Source organism: Blennius ocellaris (genome assembly GCF_963422515.1).
Source record: "Blennius ocellaris genome assembly, chromosome: 17".
Lineage (NCBI taxonomy): Eukaryota > Metazoa > Chordata > Actinopteri > Blenniiformes > Blenniidae > Blennius > Blennius ocellaris.
In genome coordinates, this window is record NC_137666.1 from 10,425,809 (window position 1) to 10,451,359 (window position 25,551).

Genomic DNA, 25,551 nt, shown 5'->3' on the forward strand with positions numbered 1-25,551 from the left:
ACACGTCCACGGATCCAGTAGAGTCTGGATGTCTCGCTATATAGAAAATGCGTACAAGTGGAAAATATTCAGAAGTCGTCGCGACTTGGCGAGTTCAGGTTTTCTTTTGCCGCGAGGGAACAAAGACTTTCCGCCTGTGTCCTCATATTTAACCGCACTCAGTTGGATGCTGGCTTCAGTCTGCCGCGGCCCCCTTTTCTGTCCCTGCACTCCCAACACTGTCGCCACTGTCTCCAGTTCCTCCCCTTCTCTCTTAGCGCTCTCTTTCCCTTTTCACCCCGTCTCTCATACGTCTTCTGCGTTTAAGGTCCAAATTGCCGCGGCAGCCTGCCTGAGTCCCCGAGGCTGTTATTGATCAGCTAACAAAGAGAGAGCGGTGCGGGGAGGCAGGAGTGAGCCGGGGCAGGCGGAGACGCCGCCTCGAGAGCTTGTCTGAACCGGAGGGGTCTATTTCTGTCTGTCTCGGTGCGTCATTATGGGCCAGAAGACGCTCCGGATACAAGGGATGGGATGACGGATGGTTAGCGGAGGAGGGGAGGGCAGGGGTAGCACAGGGTGAGGTTTAGTCTTAAAGAGGAGTTTGTGTGTGTGTGTGGGGGGGGGGGGTCACCTTCTCAGAGGGACCGAGAGGTGAACGGGGCGAGTTCCAGTCTGCCGTGGGTGTCTGTAGCCCGAAGCCTGTCAACTCCCAAACAGCTCTGTTTGTTGTCTGATGCCCGAGGTCAACACACGTTCACCCCGGCGGTCTATTATTTTTAGCGCGTATGCGTGTGCGTGTGCGTATGTGTGCGCGTCTGTCCAAATAACTGGCGTGTATTACGGCACAGAAAAAGGGGGAACGGGAAGGAATTACGAGCAGCCTACTAAAAATTCAAGTCCCGACATGTTGCTCCTTGCTCGCTCTTTTCTCAGCACTCACAGGCCGCAACCACACACACACACACACACACACACACTGATATCATCTGCATTTCCAGCCAGCACATTCCTTGGGTCCGGTCCTGCCTCTGCATATAGAGAGGGGGATATCAGGGCTTTCCTTGGGAGTTGCACATGCCTCAAGATATCCGCTGAAAGGTGTTTCAGTTCCCCTTATTGACAGCAGTTTGTGTTCTATCTTGAGTTTTTAAATTTGAAGAAAAAAACTGGATTGTGCTCATAACATTTGTATATCTAATGTCAAACGTTCACCTCAGGGAACTGATATGCTCCGTATCTTTAATTCTCCCACACGCCTTTACAAAGCTAGAACCACATCCAAAAAGCATGCTGTATATTTTCTATAACATACGTTTCACAACTTCCACAGTATTAACTATAGTGGTAGCGATTAGCACTCGTGTCTCACAGTAAGAAGACCACAGCTTGATTCTGTTTTGTTTTGTTTGTTTTTTTTCTGTACATACGTTTCCTCGCACCGTCACCAGGATTGGGTCAAACGACTGTTAAATCTGACAACAAAGATATAAAAGATTGATGGATGAACTGAACTTACCAACAGATTATAGGATGTATGGGGGTGTAAAAAAAAAAAACCTGAAGTAGTGTTTTGTTCATTGTTCACACAATCATTAAGGAAGAGCTTGTATCAGGATGTATCACTTCAGGAACCTGTCACATCCTGTTTTTAAAGGCTCTTTGGGCGGCGCGGCACTTAGTTCTCCATTTGAGTTTGTTTGCAAGTCTACCAAAGTCTGCTTTTTAAGACTTGTCCAATTTTGCACAACGGGGTTCAGAGTGTTCGCACTTAATTGAGAAGTACAAAATTAGTGCTCCTTTGACGAGAGTAAACGTACCCCATATTAACGATTTGTGTGGTCAGCTGGACTTTTCTTAGCTTTTTTTGTTTTGTTTTTTTGTTCTGTTCTGTCTGACGTCTGTTCAGTCTTTTGTTCTACCCTGTGTACTTTAACCACCTGTGTGAATGCCAATGAATATTGGCAGAAACCGGAGAAATCCCATGTGAGTTGTACCTGGTCTTTTACTGAGCTCGCTACTCCATATATAAACAGCAATGATGAATTGGTTCTTCTGATTAGTTTCTTCTTTTTTTTTCGATTGCCAACCTTCATTCAGAAGTCCTGATGAATTGTTGGCACAGCATCGGGTCAAACAGTGATTTAAAAAATTTTTTTATTAAACATTGAAAGAAAAAAACAACATAACCTGCCACCAATGATGAATCTCACTCTCTCGATATGGATTTGAATATTGTCTAGCATTTGCGAATTGAGGTTTCAGTCTGGCACAGTTTCCTATCTGCGGGATTGAACTTCATTCTCCCAGGTGACAAACGTGTCTCTTTCACAGTGTGATGTTTTTCTTCCCACTTTTTTTTTTTTTTTTGAAACTCTTAAGTGGGTTCAGGCTCCATTTTTAGAGGTGGGAAAGAGCTGTGTTGTTGAGTGGATCTGGTTTCAGCAAACATCCGTGGACTATTAATAAATCATGGTTGTTCTATGCAGTGTTGGGGGGGAATGGTGGGGTGGTGTGGGGGGGGGGGGGCTGATTTTGGCGTCACTCTGTTTGTCTGTCTGAGTGCGCGCATACATAAATTGTACAAGCAGCCCCCGAGATTCTATTTAAACAAGACTTCTGAACTTTTCCTCACTCTCGGGAGAATGAACGACTTTGTACCTCTTGTATATCGGAGCATCAAACCGCTCCCCGCGCTGTTTGTGCTTCGACGAGTTCTCTTGTCGCTGCGTATTGCTCAATTTGCACAAAATCCAAAACAGTAATCAACATGCGTGGAATGCAAACCAAATCCTAATTGATGATTCTCTTGTTTTCAGAACCATTTACAAAACAATACCAAAGCATCACAGTGAAATTAAAGTTTGCAGTGCGTCCTTACACGACATTACTCAAATGTTTTGAGATGTTAAGCAGAACTAATTTGCCGGGAGGGAGAAAGCACTGTCATCAGACTCTTGAGGGGGGAAAGGCGAGGAGCAGAAAGTGGACAAACAACAGAAAGGCAAAGATATAAACAGAAGGGAAGGAGAGGTTAAAGAGGGAAGGTAAAGGTTGTAGAAGTGGTGATTTGCGACCAGCTGGAAACGGGCACTTTTTTTTTTTTTTTTTTTGCCCTGAGCTCTTGAGAGCCCATAACAAGCCCAGGCGCTGTGTGTTTCCTCTTGATAACACTAACCAAAACCTCGGATGTGCTCAGGTCAGCTTCTGTGGCGCGACTGTGAGGCCATTAGAGGGCTGATCGTGGCCATTGCTGGGATTTGTTTAACTTTGACTATTGTCTCACTAAAATGGTGAAGAATGACACATATACAAAATTTCCCAACATATTACTTGTGCACACGAGACAAAACTGACAAATGCACCTATTCGTATCTGCAAATGAAAAAAAAACACAACTGTGGACAATAAGGTCAAAAAGTCGTCCAAATGAGAAACAGTCTCATGCTTGTCGTTTCAGTCAGACATTTGGTGTGCTTGTTCCCGCGCGTAAAGCGTCGGATTTGAATTTGGCTGTAGAAATCAGAAATTGAAGGGGTAAAGACAAAAATGTCCTTATTCAGTTGCAATCCCACAGCGGTCCTGACAATAGCTTCATCACACTCTGCCAAGCACTCGCTCCCCCCCCCCGTCAGCATACTCTTCACACCAGATAGGATGAATCAATAAAACGATAAAGCGTCAGCCGATTAGTCCACAGGTTTGATAACTGAAAATACAATTTCGAGGGCTTTTTTGCGAGTTGTGTTTAAAGACATTCCCCCCACTTCTCTTTTGCTGATAACATTAGAAAAAAAGGGGGGGGGGGGGGGGGATTTTTAGGGAAAAATGTATCGCACGTAAACGCAGTCTGCAAGAGGGCCCCCTCAAGGTGCCGTTTCCAGACTGCAAATTCCAGCGCTCAGCTCGAGGACGACGTTCTGAAATCTCGACAGTGAGAGATTGAGCGGCGCGCATTAGCTTTGAAGTTAATTTGACAAGTGAGCATATGTTTCGACTGTAAGCAGTATCACCTGGGGGGTGGGGAGGGGGTGGGGGGGTGGGGGGGGGGCACATGTCGACTGTAAAGTTCAGTCAGTCTCATTGTCTGTGTGTGTGGAGGAAGTGTGAAAGGAGGAAGTGCATGTGTGTGGTATGAAACGCCATTACCTGGGGATCCGAGTACGCGGCCCAGACATCATTAGGCTTTAAGGCGAGAACGTCTCCACGGCACCAGTTCTGCAGTCTCCCTGACCCAGCAGCCACGAGAGGCTGGCAGGTCGTTTAAGATCATTTATTCGGGTTTGCGTGTGTCTGCCCTTGTGTGTGTGTGAGAGTGGGGGAGTGGGTCCGTGTGTGTTATTTATTTATTAATTTTTGCCTGGTAATATGCCTGAGCCTTCATTATAGCAGGAGCCATAACTTTGATAAATCACTTGGGCTTGGGGCCCTCACTGCTTTCACAGTATTAGAAAACTAATTGAAATTCTCTTCCGCCCCCTCCTGTCTCTCTCTTTCGCTCTCCCCCATTCTGTTTCCCTCTCTCTCTCTCTCTCTATTTCACCTCGTTCTCCCTCTTCGCCTCCGTTGCGAGGGCCAAACAGTGCCATGTTTTTTCAGGGGAATGGAAGCCAAGAGGGGGAAAATGTCATCACTGATTTAATAGGCGTGTTCTTACTCAGAAGCACACATCAGCCTCACACACACTCACAGGGAAGCACACACACACACACTGCACTCTGGGGAGTGTTAGGAATCCTGATAATGTCATCATGGGAATCTCCATAATGTACCCCAGTCTCCTGCCGGCTCCAGTTTGACTCTGCCTCCTCTGTTTTTGATTAGATGGGTGGGGAGGGAGGGGGGGGGGGGTGAGATTTTAGGTTTAGGTTGATTGGATTTGGAGTTTAGATACTTGTTTCTATGGCTGTGATCCCCCCTGCTGTCACACGGATTGAGGGTCTGTTTGGTTCGTTGCCTGGGATCTCCCAGCTGCCACTGGATTGGAGCTTTAGTCGTTTTATTGTCCGTGATCCCCCTGCTGCTACTTGATTTGTTTCGTTTGCAGCAATCTCCCGGTGCTGCAGCCCAAATTGAGGGTGGGGTTGTTGTTTGTTTTTTTGTTGTTGTTGTGTTGCGCAGGATCTGCCTTGATAAATTTTGTTTTGGAGCAGTTTTAGAGTCCAGGATCTCCTCCGGCTGCTGGATTTAGGGTCTGGTCGCTTTATGAGCCTCCATCTCTCAGCTGTCGGTGGATTTAGAGTCTGCTTGTTTTGTTGTCCAGGATGTCCCTGTCGCCGCCGGGTTTCCATGAAGGGGTTTAACCAGTTTTTAATATCCAGACACTGCTACTGTTTGCTTGACACTTGGGGCTTTGCTTCCCCACGGCAAAACCCCACTCCTCCTGCCCAGCGAGCTTTGCCGGGGTGAAGCCGAAGATTTAGCGATGAAAGGAGAAAATCTGTGCGTGTTTACGCGAGGCGGCTTGTGTGAACCAGGCGATTTCGTGGAGTCCTGTCAGTACACAAAACTCTCTCTGCAAACATTCCTCCGACGTGATGCGAGCCCAGGGGACGAGGTCCAGCACATGCGCTTCGGACAGGCGACGTGCGGCTGTTGCCCAGATAAATCCATACCATCACACTGCAGGCGCATAGTCACACATAACCACACACACACACACACACACACACTCACAGGTTGACTCTGTGCGCGACTAATGAGACTGTGTTGATTGATTAGACTGCAGTAATTAGCCGGCGTATGAAGGCCTGGAAAGGTCTGGGCTCTGGTGGGAGCGTCCCCTCTGGAGGGACGTTGAACCATCACATTACACACACACACACACATGCCACAGAAACAGTCCCGTCCAAATCTCAGATGCGGGATGAGTCATCTCTCAGAGGCAGACCCAATACTTGGTGCAAGTGCGAAGCAAGAGGAAGGATGTTTGCTTTGCGTGCCTGTGTGTCGGGAGTCTTAAGACATCAGGATGTGTGCGGCGCAGAGATGCGTGTTGCACCGTGAGATGTGCTTGTGCCAGCAGCTTCTCTTCCTGCTCGGCGTGGCCCAAAATGCTGACCCGAGACTTACAAATCAACTCTCTTCCCATTTTCATTTCTCCTACATCTCATTTGCCCTGTGACTTCCAGTGGCCTCCGCAGGTTCCGCGTGCACGTCACTGACCTGCCTTCTCGTAAATGCAAATAATACGGCGCTAAGTATGACAACCCCGGTCTTTAGCCCCAAAGCCAAGGGGGCTGAGGACTTGAGCTGCTGTAGCAAACCATTGCATACACTGCCACCACATGGGCAACCGACGAATCACATGTACATCTAATGAGCTTGTTGCTGCACTTCTTGAGTTTGCTTTGCTCGTCCATCGGCACGACTTGATCTGCGCAAAAACATTGATTTAATGAAAGCAGCAAATTCAGTCTTCTCATTATGGACACCACTTCAGCTTGGATTTCTTAAATGCATCAAAGTAGAAGTTCTTACCCTTTTAGAGCTATTGATTTTGCTTGCATCACTTTTTTTTTTTGGTAAAGATTTTTAATGATTTGTTAATGTGAACCCCCCCCCCCTCCCCTTTCATTCCTCTTCTTTTACCTTCGACCCCCCCCCCTTTTTCTCCACACTTTTCTTTGTCTCCGCAAACAGAAAGTTCTACTACATCACACTGCTGAGGGATCCCGTCTCTCGCTACCTCAGCGAGTGGCGACACGTGCAGCGGGGAGCCACGTGGAAAACCTCACTGCACATGTGCGACGGGCGCACCCCGACGCCCGAGGAGCTGCCCTCCTGCTACGAGGGGTCGGACTGGTCGGGATGCACCCTGCAACAGTTCATGGACTGTCCCTACAACCTGGCCAACAACAGACAGGTACAGAGGAAAACGCTCCGAAATTATGTGGCGGCGACTCCAAAGAGCAACGTAACCGCACAGGAGCTGTGTCGCAGGCGTGTGATACAGAGGCCGACGCAGTGATTAAAAAGCAGCCTCGTATGAAAAGGAAAGAGCGCCCGGAGTCCGCCGCCATCAGACTCCGTTTTTTTAGCCATTTGTGCTAAAAACTGTGTTTTATGGCCCACTCTCAAAGAGCAGCTGATTTCAGCTATTTATCACAGCTACCCAGCCAGCCAGCATCTCTATACGTGACCCGACTACTCCGCTGTCTCATTGACTTTTTTTTTTTTTTTTTTATTCACCATAAAGATTATTGTACAGACACTGTCTGGCAGTACCAGGGAAAATTACGTCTGCGCTGAAAACAGATTAAAGCTTAAAAATGTAATTTTGTCTTCTGTTGCCGTTAAAGGAGGGAAACTTGAATTAGATTTTTTTTTATTTGACTCCTTGCATTCAGACAGGAAAGTGCATGTATAAGATGACGGCCTTTTCCTCAGTCGCCCGCACACAAACACACATTTTACTCGCACACAGGCAGGAGTTCGCCTGCTGGCCATAAACACCTCAAATTCACACCTTCTTTTCTCATGCTATCTCAGTCTCCCACCTCAACGTGTTGGTCGGCTTATCTCATCTGAGCCTGGGGGTGTTATTACTCAGGGTCGTATGACTTATAAATGTGGCACATACACACACTAACTTGAGGGCTCCTGATGGACCCGGCAGGCAGGCTGAGGTGTGCACAGTGTACTCTGGTGAATCCAAAGTGATGGCGTTACTTCACTGTTACTGCAAAGGCTCCTGAATACACTGAAGAGTTTTGGAAACGGCTCCTGCATCATGGAATCCTAATAGAAAAAGTGGTTAATTTTGCTATCATCTCATTGCCCTTAATTTATTAATTTTATGTAAAGAATATTCCAAAACAAACAGGAGTGGGGGGGGGGGGGGGGGGCTGCAAATGAGCCAGAATTAGTCCAAGCCGGCTAGTTTTCATCTGCTGTCCCTGGCCAGTTGTTAAAATTGGCAACCTGGAAATGGAATTAGAACAAAACAAAATACATAAACAGACTACATGCTGACGGATTCCTTGGCTGACTCCGTACATATCCAACAAACGATAACAAATATATTAAACAAACCTATTCAGTACAAAAAAACCAAGTCTGTCAGTACTGAGTAAATCATATGGGAAAATCCTTTCAAAACAAGCTAGGAATTAAGTGAAAAAGAAATGTTTACCATAACTGTATTTGCATGTTTGTGTGCTCCGTTGTCACGTTATAATGACGGTGGATTATCTTGTAATAGTCAATATTCATTTACTTTAACTTTTTTCAATTCAGTTCAGCAGGTCAAAAGTAAAAATTTAGAGATCATCTATGAATCCTCTGACACGGGAACATAGATGGTCAACTTCGATCGCTGTGCGGGCCACAAACATTTCATCATCACTCCCCGAGGGCCAACTTGTGCTCGAATAAGTGTACTGCAGCGATATATCATCATTTTATAAGCTTGTTTGTGGGACTCGATTAAAAAAAGATTAATTAAGGTGTGTGCGTAATTAATTAATTGCAATGAATCACATTTTAATCTTGTCTTGGTATTCAAATCAACGAGCACCATTTTTCAATACGCAATGATTCGGGTAGATGTATGCGAGTCTGTTAATTATTCATTAATTCGTCGTATTGCTTTGTTGCATATTTTGCACACAGCCATGCCCTCATCAACACTTCCATCCAACAGTTTATTAAATTGAAAGTTCCTATTTACCAAGAAACATTTCCCCTGTATTGAGGGGTCTCTGTTGGCCATAACCACAGCGATGCCAAACCCAAGCGTCCAAGGCCATAACTTCCACTATTTGTTTTCCAGCACTCGATCAACTCGCCTCTCACCATCTTTTTCGTGATTTGTATGCTGGAAACTTAAAGGAACTTTTTTTTTCAGTGCACTGGGAAATGGTCCTTGTTGGACTGTCATAATAATGCATGATTAAATGAGTTTCACAAATAAATACAAATGTAGGTGTTTAAAAGTAAGTGTCTATTCAATTATTGGTCCTTCCCTGAAGCCCTTTACCCCCAGCTGCTCAGGCTGCGTCACAAACGACATCTAATGTGAAACACAGCAAGAGGGTCCAAGTTGAAAAACTGGCCAGGGGGTGGATTTCTTGATTTCTCCTCCCACAGTCCACAAATATGCATGTAAGGTTAATTGGTGACACTAAATTGCTCATGGGTGTGAATGTGAAAGCCTGTGTTGTTGTATTTTGTTAGGCTCGTGATCATGAATGGATGGATGGATGGATGGATGCCTGCCTTGTGTCATGGCCTGTGTAACCAATTGTGTATTGATTATTTGAAATGAATCCAAATCATTTCGTGTTTCGATGGTTAATTCATTAGTATGGAAAATGATTAGCTGTTAAATGGTTGATGAAGATGCCCGTCAGTTGCTGCCCTGACTCATGTTTCATCATTTATTTACAAGGCAGCCTTTCTCCTTTGCTTAAGGAAGCAAAATATCATAACGGCGCTCATCACCATTAATAAGTGATATGAAACTCGCCTCGGCCAGACTCCTTCACTTTTATTTTCCCGCCGTCGACAGGTGCGAATGTTGGCGGACCTGAGCCTCGTCGGCTGCTACAACATGTCAACAGTGCCGGAGAAGAAAAGGGCCCAGCTTCTCTTGGAGTCGGCCAAGAAGAACCTGCGGGACATGGCCTTCTTTGGCCTGACGGAGTACCAGAGGAAAACCCAGTTCCTCTTTGAGCGGACCTTCAGGTTGCGCTTCATCCGGCCTTTCATGCAGTACAACAGCACCCGGGCAGCCGGGGTGGACCTGGACAACACCACGGTCAGTGCAACGTCTCACTCACAGCTGAAATAAAGCCAATCAAGACTCATTTGCTTCCTATCTGACACAAGACATGATAACAGTCACGAAGTCGCGCTAATTAAAACTTCAGCTACATTTTCATCATTTAACATAGAAAAAAAAATTGAAATATTAGCATAATAAGATAAGATTACCTGAATGAAATGGCGAAAGAAAAGGAAGGGGGAAAAAAGGAAGAGAGGAACCACAGAGTGGAAACACTTTGTTCTTATGTTGCTGTGAAATGAGTTGGGACGGACTGTCGCCGTTTAAAAACAGCAGCTTCAAAAACATGTGCTTCACACTTTGATTGGTTCAGTGTGGGAGTTCTTAAAGCTCAATTCCCAGCAAAAAAAAAAGAAAGAAAAGAAAGCAAAATATCCTCCAGTGCTCAACAGACTGGTGTTTTATACATCAAACTCAGCTGGGTGGTGAGAAAATGAAGTATGCCCAGTAGAAGGAGACGCTGCAGAAAGGTGCACCAGTGGTTGTTATCACACAAACAGGAGCGTTTGGCTGTGGTCCTGTCAGGCTCCAGCGTGAGCGGCCTTTTGGATTGAAGGCGGGTGTTTTATTCAACAATCATATCCAACCCTTTTAAATAGCCTGTGAACAAAATGAAAGAAAGTCAAATCATTACATCAGCAAGTTTTCAGAGAGTATTTACTTCAGACTTTGTTGCAAAGCCACTGGAAACCCATTCGTGGCGTCAAGATCCCAGCAAGTCGTTTTTCGATTAAGACTGGTTGCGAAATTATTTGACGGCCGCTTTGTTGAACGGTGGCATCTCTGTGACGAGGACGCCGTCTTCCTGGCTCTGTGCCGGCGTCGTCGACCCGCGCCGCTGATCAAACATCTCCCAGTTTTTCCGACATCGGCGGTGCATGTCGCTTCCCTCTGTTGTTGTTGCGCATCGCTCACAAATGATATACAGCTCTCCATCACAGATTTCGAAAGGGATTTTCCTGATTAAAGGCGAAAATTAAGATTAAAGTTTTGCTCGCCGTCTTACAGTTCAGTCTCTGGGGAAGTCATATAAAGCACCTTTACCTTTTCCATACGTCATCAAGCTGATGACGTATGGAAAAGTAATGAATGTAAATGCACTGCCCCTCCAATCGACAAAAGGCCACAGAGGTCGAAGTTCGAGGACTGTAATCATGAAAAACGATTCGGCTTCTGCCGTTTTTGTCCGCTATTACATTATGAATGGACTAATTGAGAGAAAACACGGGAAAGTGCTCATAGAAAAGTGAATCTGAAATGCTAGAAATACTCAAGGCCGACATCTGATCGACGCACAATGGCGAAAAAAAATGAAGACTAACGCTAAGCTGGAGGGTTTTCTATACGTGGCAGATAAGATTACAATACGCCGAGTCGCCATCCAATTGGATATGTTAAATCCTGCAGAGCCCCAACGTTTCTGAACTTTTCAAAAGAACTACATTCCAAATTGGGGGTGGAAAATAAAAAAATTTTAAGAGCAACATCCCAGCAGGTCTTCAAAATGTCTGAGTACAATAGCCACGATTCTCATAGAAAACCAACACATGCAAACTCTCTATAGGCACAAGCCCGAATTTGCACCGAGGTCTTGTTGCTGTGAGTGGTAACCACTATGCCTGTCATATTTGACATTCTGACAAGAGTATACACACACAGACATCGTCCAAAACTCAATTTGTGATGCTCAAAAAAATATGGACATTTCTCGAGTCGTCTGGAATTTCTAGTGCGTATAAGAACTCGTAATGTGCCACTGGTCGTTCTGAAAGTCCCCGACCCTTTAAGGTTGGGACTTCCCGGCAGCTTCCAGCGCTCCGGATCTCCATTTGAAAAGGCAGTGTGACGTGTAACTACAAGCAGTATCTTTAATCGCCGTGAAATAGTTCAAAAAAAGTGTCTCATCCCTGACTCATACGCACGGTTTCATACTGTTGCCAGTGGGGAGGAAGTCACTTTGTTCTTGCGACTCGAAAAAAGGTGCTTAATGATTATATTTGTACTCGAGTGCAAAAACAAATTATCCGGAGGCGTCCATATTGTTTCTCAACTTGTAATGTTGTGATTCGCGAGAAAGCAACAATCTTTTTTTTTCTTTTTTTTTTCTGAGAAAGCGACATCATTCCTCTTTTCGAGACTGGATAGGATTGGAACTGTGCTGGTTCACTTTTTACTCTCTCCTCTGCCTTGCATCGAGCTTGAATCTGCAAGTCGACACATTTCTCATCTGTGCCACCCCCCCCCCGCAGGTCCAGCGCATAGAGGAGCTGAACGAACTGGACATGGAGCTTTACGACTACGCCAAGGACCTGTTCCAGCAGCGCTACCAGTTCACCAGGCAGCAGGAGCGGCGGCAGCAGCGCATCAAGAACCACATGCAGCAGAGCCACCAGGGCCTGGGGCTGGGCGTGAGCCTGTGGCCATCCCGCGGCCGGCAGAGCCTGGTGCCGCCGCCGGAGGACGGCGAAGGGGAGCGGGAGGAGAGGGAGGAGGGCGAGGAGGGCGGCAGGACGGAGGAGGCGGGCAGCAGGCTCCCCACCGAGGACTACATGAACCAGATCATCAACCGCTGGTAGCAGCCGACTGAGAACAAAACAGACGTGCATTTGCAATGTGAAATACACACACACTCACACATATTTACATTTACAGAAAGCGGCGGCTGCTTCAGCGACCCAAAACTGACTGAAAAACAGACTTAACCAGGGAGCCGGCCTGCAGGGATCAGTGTCCAAGTGGTTGCGCTATGGAAACCTGAGCTCGATTGATTGCATCGGCTCACATTATTGAGGTTTGCCCCGTTGTTATTAGCGCCTGCTTGCCCTCCTCCCCCCCTCCCCTCCCCTCCCTCCCTCCCTCCCTCCCTCCCTCTGCGTTTCGTTGTCTCTCCCATCATCATTACTGACTGAGCGGAGGAGAGATATTTTTAAAGTTGCTGACAGCCGAATATCTCGACACCTCTCCCGCCTCTGCTCCTCCTGTGTTCCTTTTCGTTCTCTGTGGCCTGATATGGAGCATGAGGAAATCAAATTACGTCTGTGAATTCCCGCTAAATCCCTGCAAAAAACGGACCAGTCTTGCTTCCTGGACGCTCCAGTTTCGAAAGGAACTGGGGAAAAGTGTGAAAGTGTGCCGACGGCAGGGCTGAACAAAGAAGCTGGTGGGAGTACATGAGAGACTGAGCTTGAAAAGGAAGGAAGGTGGAGAGAAAAAAGTCTGACTCGGTTGTGTAATAAAAGCTTTTTTCTGCTTAAAAAAAAAAAAAGGAAAAAAAAAAGTCGGCCATTTCAAACGTGAACACGCTTCAGTCATGAAATCATGACATCCTCATTCTCATTTTAGGATGATTTCAATTGTATTTTACTTTTTTTGTTTATGCTTTTTAAAAAGCAGAATTGTAATAACACTGAGACCAATATTGCTGCCTAAAGAAAAGTGATTCCTTTATTTCTTATTATTTGTTTTATAAGTCAAAGGTAATGGATCGGATTGATTTACAATGGACCATAGCCATTACTGAAGCCTTGCTTCGTGGGGAGGGAGGGAGGTTTTTTCTTTTTGGAGGGTGTTTCTGTGAAAGGTTCCCATTGCTGCTGTCACTTAAGGAGTTCATTATTTCTCCTTTTCTCCCTGTTGTGTGGGTCTTGGTCCTGCAGAGAATGGCAGCCAATTACAGATCCCAACCTCATACAGGTGCGAAGCAATCAAAGGCAGGGAGCGGGGAGGAGGTGGAGGAGGTGGTGGAGGAGGGCAGGGGGGGTGTCTGCTATAGGTTGTTGCCAGGAACTGTGCAACATGAGCGGCAAGCGCTTTGGGAACCTTAACTCAGACAAATGCCTAAGATGGGAGCGCAGGAACTACTGGTCACCATGGCAATGTAAGCCCTTAATGGCATTTTCAGTTTCTCCCATTTTTTTTTTTTTTTTTTTTTATTTTACCCCGACAGCGTTGTAAAAAGCAGCAGCCTCGTACGAGCCTCTGTCTCACCTGCTGAAAGGGCACCCGCGGCGTCGGTGACCTGCAGTTCCTCCGAGCGAGTCGCGTCTTGAGTTGGTTCACCCCGAAGAACGGACAGGGCGAGGGAGCAGTGCCTCTACGTACTGGGATCATAGTCTGCATACATATTGCCAGATATTTCGTCTGCATTATACTCCAGTAATTTCTCTGACTACTCTGTGTGCGTGCGTGTGTGTGTGTGTGCGTGCGTGCGTGTGTGTGTGTAAATAGTATGTACAGTATGCCTTTGATTGGCGTATGTGTCTGCCTTTGTAAATAGTGTGCCTGACTGACAGAGGATGATTGATGCGAATGACTGGTTTCATGACCAATTATTTTTTCGTATTATTTTTTTGTTTGTTTGTTTGTTTCTTTTCTTTTTGTGGAGGGCGGAGGAGTAACACAGTTTCTCCCGCACCGTGTCACTGCAGCGTGACCATCACAGGGATGCAAGCCAATAATATCCCCCCCCCCCCCCCTTTTCTTGTCTTCTTCCCATTACTTGTGCACAAATCAGGACAGAATCACTAAATTTTCCCGAAAGACATCAATTGTGTTTTAATGAGGGAATAGTTGTCAAGTGACCAGTTCATGACCTTCGAGTTATTTCGTGTTCCTGCAGACCATCTGAAGTAATCAAATTAATATTTTTTTTTTTAGTTATTATTATTATTATTATTCTCCGGCCACAGCTCAAACCCTCTGATGTATTTTTCAGGCTCCAAGAAGGCGAGCTGTTTACCTGGGAAGATAGATTTATGCCCCCCCCCCCCAGTAGACCTGACGTTTTGCCACAGACTGTACTGGATGATTGGTACTTGTGCCAGTAAGCAGGAAGTCTTGAAAAAGATTAAAATTAAATGCTCATTCATTCTGCGCAGACGGTCGCTGTTCCAGATGTTGCAATAGAACAGAGGACGCAACCTGGTTTTGTCTCTCTCTCGTATCCTTTCCGGGTCATAGAGGCCTGCAGTTCTGCATGTTTTAGATGGTGAACCTAATGAATGTGTCGCCATCAAGCTCCTCAAAGCGCCTGATAATGAGACGCTCATTCCAGTTCAGTGTAATAAAGATTGACCTGACTGGACTTGATGGAGCAGGAAAGTGTCAGAAACACGCAGGATGGCGACTCTCCTTGACCAGGATTAGACAACACGAGCAGTTGTTTGGGGTCGTTTGGGGAGTGGGCGAGGTCACAGACGACGTTAATGTGCATGAATTCTGCAGGAGCTCAAATAGATCCTTTGCCGCTTGTCTGGATTTGACCAACGGTCGTCAGAGAAGAGGAGTCACTCTGCAGCGCCGCTCTTTAACTACAGATAGGCTCAACATGCCCAAGCAAGGCTTTCATTCATATAATCAGTGTTTTATAGTAAGCAGGTTTTGAAAAATTGTGCCCACCTTGTATAAAAAAAAATGAGGCGAGATTGTGAACCACAACTGCTCAAGTCGCCGGGTCCGTCCTGTTGTGTTGCTGCAGTTCCAGCTGGTGAACGTCACAATTGTGAAACATTTCTCTTTAACAGGGGGAAAAAAAAAAAAAAATGTGATTACGGATTTATGAGTTTTTATTATTTCCCTAAATGACTTGCAGATTTAATTGGATGCAATATGGGATTTAAAATGAGTTTAATGAATCCCCCCCTACCCTCTATCTACAAAACAAAGCAATAAGACGAGGAAACCAATGATAAAGAGGAGAGGAGATTGTATAAATGGGACGGGAGGAAGACGTGTCACAGCGGGATCTAATTAAACTGAATGTAGTCCAGGTTCAACGTCATTACTCAGAGGGTGCATGTGACAACAGGCTGCTTCGGTATTCAGATAAATAACAATGCAATCCAATTTTAACTGTGGACTTTTTTTTGTTGTTTTTTTTGTCAAAGGAAGACTAAAATAAAAAAAGACAAATTAGCTGCACTTGTTAAATTTCAGCTGATCACTCTGGATCCTCCCACCACCTTCCGTTTGATGATCTGAAGGGGGGATTTATGAAAGTATGGAGAGAAGAAAGAGGAGGATGGTGAAAGATGTTTGGGACACATCCAGAGTATGGTTTTGGGGGTTGTTGTTTTTTTGTTTGGGGCAGAAAAATGAATCCGGAGAGAGAGATCTCCCTTTTTTTTTTCACTTCAACTGTCATTGTTATTCTCGAAACATGGGGACTTAAAAAAAAAAAAAAAAACAGGCAGTTTGCCCAAAACATCATTTTGTTTTTATCTTTTGCAACAGTCCATGTTTGGGCTCCACACCAAGATTTATCTCTATTAGTGGTCAAAGATTGACTACAAATGCAAAATCTCTGTTTTGAGAGTATTTTATTTTCAGTGTTCCAGTTTCAAGTGACCGACAGGCTTCAAGTGGTCCTCAGAAAAAGAAGAAAAAAAAATTTCCCAGTACCTCAACAGTGTGTAAGAAGAAAAAAAAACTCGATCCTTTTACTGAAATGATTCCAGAAATGGTGGCTCTGCTCAAATATTTGGTGTTTCACCACAACGTGTATCTGATGTCTTAACAGCATTTCTTTTTGTGACAATGAAAGCAACCCAGGTGTCGCACCGGCATCATCCCATGCTATTTTTTAGAAAGATGTGTTAAAGAGAGTGTGATAGACTTTTTCTTTTTTTTCTTTTTCTTTTTTTTTTTTTTGATTTGGTGTGCAGTCTGTCTCTGGCTCTTTCTGTATGCATCTCTCTGAGTTTTGTTTTGTATGATTGCAAAAATGAATCATCAAGCCACCAATTAAAATATTTCATTTTTACAGACCTGGCTGTGTTGTGGTTGTCACTGCACGTCATTAATGATGTTTCCTGCTCTGTCAATCTCTTCACAACTCTTTTTTTCTCCCCTTTTCCCATCAAAGGTACTTAACCTGAAAACGAGTCACGCATTCATTTAAGACACACACACACACGTCGATTTTTATTTGACAACTTGTGTTGGGAGCTCTGCCGTCAAGGTTTCTTCACTCTCATTCGTAGACCAGTCTCTAACTAGAGGACATCGCTGCCGTTCGCCTACTCTAACCACAGGGCCGTGACCCCATAAAGAAGTCTGTCCCCCTCCTCTAATGACGGCCTCAGTCCTGTCGACAGTGATCTACAGCCTAATTCAGCCTGCAACACACCCGAGGCCCGACTCACGCGCTCGTATGCACACAAACACTGCTTCCTCCTCTGCCGCAGCGGGTATGGGCTTTCCGGAAAAGGAGAGCGGTAACTTCAGGCCGGTATAAATATCATTCGCTGTCCTTGGAAGATCATACGATGGGAGAGGGAGCACGGCGTTGGGCCTTCACCCTGTCTCATCAAGACGCCAGCGAACTTCAACTTTGGCCCCTGCGGGCAGGGTGGAAAAATAATTTGCCCGGACAGTGACGGGCTGCGGCGATTGGCTGAGGGGGATCAAAGCGGTCACACAGCACGGGCAGCAGCAAACGTGTAAAGGAGGGGAGGAATCAGAGAGGCTCTTTATGTAGGACACGGGGAAAGAGAGGCTGCATTTTTCTTCCCAACATATAGCGAGCAGGATCTCTGGGGGGGGGGGGGGGGGGCTCTGCAGCTTCTCTGGCAGCTGGTAAATGGTGTATTAGACAGAACGCAGTCTTTAATCCTCCCCGTTGCTCTGGGTCGCTGTCATTTCAAGTGCAGCTGGACTGTACAAACAAGAATGGCTCAGCTACTGCAGAGGGCTGCGCAGCTTTTGTTGAGCTGAAACATGCGAGTGTTTGAGAGAAAGTGCTCACTGGCTGCTGCTGCAGGAGTCGAGTCCTGAGTGATTGTATGGACTCTGGCTGCAGTCCACTAATAGGAGGTCAAACCGGCTGCAGGGCCTCGTTGCCGATCCCTTGCTTGTTTCACGCAAACAAAGAAGCTCTGGCATTATTATTGCTTATTTTCAGTGTGGAACTCTGCAGATAAATTCATATTGAGTGCCTCCCTAAACGCGCATCACAGTGAGGCCATTGTCGTCCTGGAGGCTTGCCCTGTTGGCGCTGGCGCTAACACCAGTCACGACGGAGTTTGTTCTTTTGTCTCCTGTTGAGCCATTTCCAGCAGCGGCCAGGCTTAGACCTTCCTCATCAAATATTCAATGTGGAAAAAATCTATGCACAAACAATTTGCAGAGTTTCAATACCACGTTTTTGTCAGAAAGTAAATGCAGTGGGCAGTGAGAGAATGCAGTCCACTGTGGGAGTACTTTTTTTTTCTTCTCTTTTTTTCCTTCTGCTGTAAAATAAATATGATTAGAAGGGACATCTGGGGCTGCGATCTGACCTTCCGCTCTGGGCCTGGTTAATCTCCCAGGTCAACACCAAATCATCCCTCATGATATCACAGGATTGAACACAATCATTGAAAGTCCCAGGCAATGCTCTGCTGACTCCCACCAGGAGGAGTCCGATCTGAGGCACCGCACAATCCTATTACGATCTAAAATGTGTGTTCATTGTGTGTGTGTGTGTGTGTGTGTGTGTGTGTGTGTGTGTGTGTGTGTGTGTGTGTGTGTGTGTGTGTGTGTGTGTGTGTGTGTGTGTGTGTGTGTGTGTGTGTGTGTGTGTGTGTGTGTGTGTGTGTGTGTGCACAAAGCTGTGATCCAGGAGCTCATAAAGAGCTGATCTGCCGCAAAACTTATTAACCTCAACACAAAAAGTCTGCTAAACGTTGACACAGGAGAAATGAAGTAGGACAGAAACCCCGGGTCGAGGCCAGACATGAACTATAAGGCTATCAGCGTACTAAATATACCTTTATTCGCATGTAGTGACATTTACACACGCAAGGAAACATAAAAATGAAAGTCGGACACAAAACGTTCATGGATGCGTAGCTGTTAACATCACCAGCGTAAACAAAAGTGCCCTCCTCTCCAGCTGTATTTAAGGCCCCAGCTCAGACCGGCCCCGGTGTTTGGTGGCTGTAAACGTGGTGAATTAGCTTCATGTTGGAGACCCCGGCTGACCCCCATTATACAGTCAGGGACACATTTAATTAGCAACAACTCACGTGAAACGCCAAAATGTATTAATATTAATGGAGGTTTAATTGAGGTCATTTTGGTCCCCCGCCGAGGCTTTCAACCTCTAAAATGGCTGATGTGTGATAGTGCGAGGCGAGAGAGAGCCCACCACCCGGGTTCGCCATTTCGAATGTGACCCCGGAGAAGATGACAACCGTCTCCCATAATTCATCTGAAGATGTCACCTTCTTGACAGATGAACAGGCCCTGTGGGCAGCGTGCGTGTGTGTGAGTGTGTGTGCGTGCACGTGTGTGTGTGTGTGTGTGTGTGTGTAGGGTGTCAGATTTAGTGATACTGAAGGGGACTCTGTCCTTTTGAAGATTTGATCGGCTCTTTGTTCTCTGACTCTGTTTAATCAGATTTAGAAGTACCAGCAGGGACGGTTTCCTTTTGACGATTCGGTCTGTCCTCACCATGATCAGACAGATTTTTGTGTTGGCATGTGTGTGTGTACGTGCACACGTCTAACACATGTGAGGTGTTCGCACTGGCACGTCAAAGTGAAGGTCAAATCCAACAGGATAATTAATGTGGATGCTTTTTATATAATGTTAAATCAAATCCTGGAACTGCTCCCTCTGGAGGATCAGCTGTCCAATTTAATTTAGGCTGCAGAGCGAGTAAATGAAAAGGCAGGACCCATGTCTCTGCACCCTGGGAATCTTCTCTTTGCCGAGACCACACAACAGGTAGACAGAAGAGTCTGACACGTTTTACCAATATTCTCCAAAGGGACGATTTCTCCTCAAAGATGTCGCACAGTCTCAAGGTAAAGATTCCAAAAATGATCCCAGATGTACATTGGAAAATAAAGGGGATTAACTTTAACACTACTATTTTTATCACCACATGACAAACACTTTTAACCAGGGGGGACAGCTTTTTCTTACTCCAGATGCAGGATTTATTTCCCATGGCTATCACACAGTGCATAAAGCAGACCTTATTTCCCATGAGTTACTATTCAAATTAATACCTGCAACCCCTTAATAGTCACAATCACCATACTGTTGCATACACATGTAATTACTGTTGTGGGTTCTATGGACTCCGGTCCCCTATAAAGCCGTGCTTCCAAGCCTTTTTTCTTCTTCTTGGAAACACCCCACAGATCGCCTCAAAGAGAGGTTGAGGATAACTACGTACCTCCACCTCTGATAGTGAAGCCAAACAATAGCAGCCACGCCTGTTTTTACAATTGACAGATTTAAGGCTCCTTGCCGTTATTCAGATCTGCTGGAAAATGTCTAAAAAGTTTCTTTTTAATTGTGGTTTCTTTGGCATGTACAAATATGTGGGGGCTCTTTGGTTTGAGCTAAAGATGAGCTATCTTGATCATATTGTACCCACTCGTGTCAGACAATGTTCGACGTACTATGTTTGTGTTGATTTCCATTCTTCTTATTAGTTTGGGTTTTTTTTCAGTTGATACTCAATGCACATCTGTACATAATGCAGAGAGTGTATTCCTTTCTCATTTCCTTTACTTTTTGCACACCAGGAAGCAGCATATTTCCATTTGTTGTTTTCTGTTACAATTTCCCGGTTTGAGATCAATAAATTTTGAAAAATAGGAGATGTGTCTGTATTAATAAGGTACTGCTAGTTTTGAAGGTTTGTGCTTTCTTCCAGGGCCTTGACTGCAGAGTACCAAATCCTAAAGTGTGTACATCTGTCGCAGCTTGAATATCAACATACTTTTGTAAGTTACTTTTCAAAGAGACCATTGTGGATCTCTTCACGGGTTATGAAAGGAAGATTAACATTGATGAAAAAGGGAGAGCACTCATCCTGTTTTTCTTCAATGTGAGGCAAATGTGTTTTTATCCCTGTTGTCGTTTCAGCTCTTCTTTCTTTAACAAGCACCCACTAACCATCTGATGAGGGTAGTTTTTATTGTGAAAGGTTTCTGCTTTGTACAGGATTTCAGCTGTTTCAGCAATTTCAGTCTCGTTTGGGTGAGTTTGATCACATCTCTTTAAGTCAATGGCAAAGACAAGAAGGTGTCAAAAATTAAGATACCCATAAAAAGTTAATTATTTTGTCAATTATTTCTAAACTTATAATATGTCAACCCAAAACAATAAAATAAATATAATATGTGTTTTTCAAAATGTTAATTGTAATAATTATTGATTTCAGTTCAAAGAAATTGCATAAACAAAAACAAATGTTTGTAATAATAGTGTCACATCTGCAGATCAATCTCACTTGAAATCAACAATATATTTCTGATGAGAACATCAAAAACCTTCTTCATATTTTACACAAATAGTGTAAATAGTGTAGTGTTCTTCCTTTAGTCCATTCAGTTTCAGAGCTATAGGCTCTTCCCTTTTGTCAAACAAGTGCTGCCAAAAACAATCCATCCTTTAAACTTACTTTAGGATCATCGGGCACTGGATCCATCCTTAGGCGATGTTTGATAAGAGGCAGGATACACCCCAAACATGTCAGGACACTGACAATCATGCAGGTGGAATGACCAAATAGCTGTGCACAGGGAGAACATGAAAACTCTAGAAAGAGCCTTGAATCTGCAATCAGACTGGGGTGGTTTATTTATGAAGTAGGAGTGCTACTCACTACACTGCTGTGACTTTTTTTAGAAATAACAAGAATTTACAATTCAATTAATTAGAAATTGTTTATCCTTGCTGCTGAAAATTTTAATTGTTTGAGACCATTCCGCTATTCACTCCAAGCATTTTGAGGGAAAATACTGCCCACATGTTTACTTCTTTTTCTAATTATCCGTGCTGCTAGAAAAAAATGTTATCTATAGTGGTAAAGTGGATTTAAACCAAATTGGGTTTTTTTTTATTCAATTTTAATTTGTTTTTTTTCCGAAGCCAGTTTGCAAGCCAGAGGTTAGGCAGGTAAAATAATTGCTTTTTAAGGTTCCTCTCTTCAGGTTTTAATTATCTTTGGGTGAAATGAATTGCTTTGTGGTCAGGTCACGTCACAGTGTTTTTGCACAGGATGTCGGTAGTTTTGAACAGGCAGCGATGTGGCCGCCTAAAGCCGCCTGGCAGGACCCTCCCTCTCCCAGTAGATCATGGATGCAGGAAGCTCCAGAGCCGGCTTCGGTGAGCACAAATCTCTCTTTATTTGGACGTTTCCATCGCTGATAAGGGCTGCACTCAAGGCGGGGCATTATTGTTCAGCGGAGGATATGGTATTACCTTCACTTGGTGAACGGGACCTCTCTAAATCGTTTAGTTTCTCCTTAGTGCGGATGCAGTTAGCTGCCGTGGCTAATTTAGCTAGCGTTGAATTTGAGGTGTGCGTTTTAAAGTCCAACAGTCTCTGGGGGATAAAGTAACGGAGTATTACAGCTTGTTTACGGCAGTGCAACCTTAACATGTAGTGATGCCGGTGGGATAAAGCACGTAGCTCACGATTAGGGCTAAAGTGACAGCGCTGGGTCGTCATTGAAACCCTACGGATGTCCAAAGCGAGCGCTCATTGGACAGTGGAGACACGCTGAACGCTCCTATTGGATGAAGCCGTTTGTTTACGGTCGACAGTCAACATTGATGCCCGGATCGTAACGGGTACCAAGCGGATCCATGAAGTTGGCTGCTAATTTTATTTATTTATTTATTTAGATTGTATGGGAGGTTTGCACCTCTTCCCCAAAAACATGGTTGCACAATTACTTGCTTTCACTTTGAATCCAAGTCATTGTTTTAAAGAGTATTAAGTGATTCTTTAGGGGAGCTACCTTGTTATCGTTAATCAGCTAATGCTAAATTAATTTAGAAAATGTTGAACCCACAGACAAAAAAAAAAAAAAGTATTCTTCTGGAAAAAGGGAGAGTTATTTTGGATTTTCCAGCACATTACACCTGAGCCTCAGTCTCCAAATCTTATTGTCTATGAAGCTTTGAATGGACTCAGGGCTGAATACATCTCAGATTTACTTGTAGAATATGAAACATCCAGACCACTGAGGTCCTCAGGAAGAACTTTATTAAATGCCCCCAGAGTCAGAAGAAACAAGGTGAAGCATCTAACGGTTCCTCACTTTTCAAATAAACTTTCCTCAACAGCTGAATAATGCTGAAACTCTCATTTCTTTTAACTCAACCCTTAAAACACTATTATATGCACAGGCTTTTCATTAAACAACAGATTTTACCCATTTAATTACCTTTATCTCACTAAAGCTTTAACTTTATTTATTCCCCTTTTCATGCCTTTCTTAATCACTGTGTTTTAATGTGTTTTTAATCATTGTAATCACTTAAGATTAACATTCTTAATCTTATTTTAATGTATTTCTTTGTAAACTTTGTCTTAATGGTGCTATAGAAATACATGTCCCTTGCCTTCAGAAGGCTTTGCTGAAGGTTTCCCTCTTCACTTCCGTCTTCTATTATAAACTGCATCAGTGTATTATTAAAAGATTATACCTTGACTAATATGAACCGATCCTATATTGTAGCAGTTTTTACACCTTCACATTTTCCTTTTCAAATGTGAAGCATCTGTAGAGTAACACAGGGACACATTAGTAGAAACGCGACCATGTGTGAGCAATGATGAGCGAGAGGAGCTCACCACTACTGGTCTTAGAATTGGTCAAATATGGAGAATTTAACAATTTCCCTCTGGGATTAAATTAGTTTTTTTGTTTTTCCTTTTCTCTTCTATGATGGTGTTCAGGCACTCGGCCCAGTTGCTATCATTCTGGACAGCCACTCCTATCACTCAAATATTTACATTAACTGCTCTTCATCCGAGCAGAGTGTTGCTGTATGTGTTGTTGCCACATTGCTAAGCCTTTCTCAAGATACTTTCAAATTTCCAATGTAGAAATTCTATGTTGAATTTGTCTTTAATATCCTACCATTTAAACAAGTCTTGCATTATCAAGTTTAACTCGGGTGACACATGATGTAATTACTTTCTGACTGCAGAAATTGGATGAAAATTAAAGTCGTAACATTCACGTCAGTTGGCCACCTCATTCAGTTGTGTAAATACTAATATGTCAATGTTTACCTATAAAAAGATTTTGAATCAGGAAAACATTATGAACTCGGAGCAGGATTACTATTGCAACATCATCAGTAGAGTAAAACGAACCTGTCTCACAACGGTCTAAACTCAGCTCACGTTAAACTGAAATCTCTTTATAAAAATAAATGTTTGCAGCTGCACATCAAGTCAGCGTTTTCCCGATTAATTTGGAATTTGACTAATGTTGCTTCTGTTAATCATTCAACTAAAAAATTAACAGCTGCTGCTTTGATAAAGCCTTAATACTGTTATTTGTTGAGGGGGGAAAAAATAATGAAATATTCAAGCTTCTAAAGTAAAAATCAGTTGCTGTAAAAGGGTGTATAACCAAGCACGTACATTCTGAAAACTAGTGATAATAAAAATGCTGAACTATAACATAAAATGCTATTCAAAATTAATTAGTTTAGATTGAGCATTGATCGATTCTTCTGAAGATTGCGTTGATTTACAAGCGTCTCCAGTGAAAACCGATCAGCAGACGCAGCCTTCTGTTTCCATTTGTTTTATCTGGATACATCACTGCTGAATAGAAACACTTGCACATTCAGTCATACAGCTACTGAAGAGGATTTGGCGGCCTGCCGTGGGTGAAGGCTTCAAAACCGTGTTGAGCAAATTGACAGTATCCTACTGTGTTTGGCAAGTTTGTCATGTTGGGCATCACTGCTGGAGCGCCATCACAATGTTAATAAGGACATTTTGTGACACTGATGTATATCAACTGTTGAAGCCAACGGCAGATGTCCCGCTCTTGTGTATTGCATGAATCTAAACTAGATAAGATACGTGGAAGGCAAACACTTGTTTGTTTTGGGGGGGAGGGGGGGGTTGCATTTAACAATTTATTAAAAGCACAGACTTCTTTAATAACAGAATAGGATTTTAAACTGATGAGAAGCAGAAAGCTGATAATAATAGTCAGAAATGAGCAGTTTGCTACATATTTCCATCATGATTACCTTTGTCCAGTTTTCACAATTAGTTTTTGGAAGGTGACATGATTGAGGCTGGTGGAATCTTAGATAGATAGACTGAGGTGTTTGTTTTTATTTTGTGGATTCCCTGGAACCTTCTTTGGAAGACTTCAGATAGATACTGACCAGTGCAGAGCAGGAACCATCCAGGAAAAAAAAAAAAAAAAACTGCACTATTTTGGCGATACTAAGGCCGAGTTGAAATTTCGCCTTGCTGCTCGTACATGTATCCTACCCCACTGGCCGTCATTGATCACAATGTTTTGAAAAGTTGGTTTTGCATGTGTCAGAGGGCGATGGGCAAACGAGTCACCATAGTAACGCACCGATCTCACTACAAAGGAGACTTGATTCTCTTTGCTAGTAGGTGGGAACAAATATGTGCAGATATCACTATTGGCAGTCGGCCAAAGGAGTTTGGAAAATATGGGCATATCGAATATTGGCCCAAAAAAATTGTGGCTCCTGACTTGGAAGCTGAATGCTGTTTACTTGCTGTGCTGGAGAAGAACCCATATGGAATTGTGTTGAGAGCAAGAAAATGTGTTTTAAAGCTAAAGGGGAGGGAGCCCTCCTATTCTGCTGCTTAAATGCATTTATTTTGTGGTATATATATATATATATATTCCTCTTTGAAAAGAATGGGGTTAAACAGAGAGATTGTTGCAGACTGTGGTTTGCATGCTAACTGGTTGTGTGTTGCTTCGACCGCATCGTGCTTGTTCAATCCTCGCATCTCATCCCCCGTTTCTCCGCCCCCCCCC

General features: G+C 44.1%; 2 protein-coding genes across 2 annotated transcripts in view; both read left to right on the plus strand.

Moving 5' to 3' along the window:
- Positions 1-12,486, plus strand: part of hs6st1a (heparan sulfate 6-O-sulfotransferase 1a) — a 60,978-nt gene extending 48,492 nt beyond the window's left edge. Inside the window, exons 2-4 of the mRNA XM_080513119.1 lie at positions 6,619-6,841; positions 9,488-9,736; positions 12,013-12,486. Coding sequence (XP_080369245.1) covers positions 6,619-6,841; positions 9,488-9,736; positions 12,013-12,339 — 799 coding nt within the window. The 3' untranslated portion in view covers positions 12,340-12,486. The remainder of the gene's footprint in view (positions 1-6,618; positions 6,842-9,487; positions 9,737-12,012) is intronic.
- A 9,351-nt stretch (positions 12,487-21,837) lies between these two features.
- uggt1 (UDP-glucose glycoprotein glucosyltransferase 1) overlaps positions 21,838-25,551 on the plus strand; it is a 36,020-nt gene continuing 32,306 nt past the window's right edge. The window contains exon 1 of the mRNA XM_080513501.1: positions 21,838-21,871. Within this exon, the coding sequence (XP_080369627.1) occupies positions 21,841-21,871 (31 nt within the window). The 5' untranslated portion in view covers positions 21,838-21,840. The remainder of the gene's footprint in view (positions 21,872-25,551) is intronic.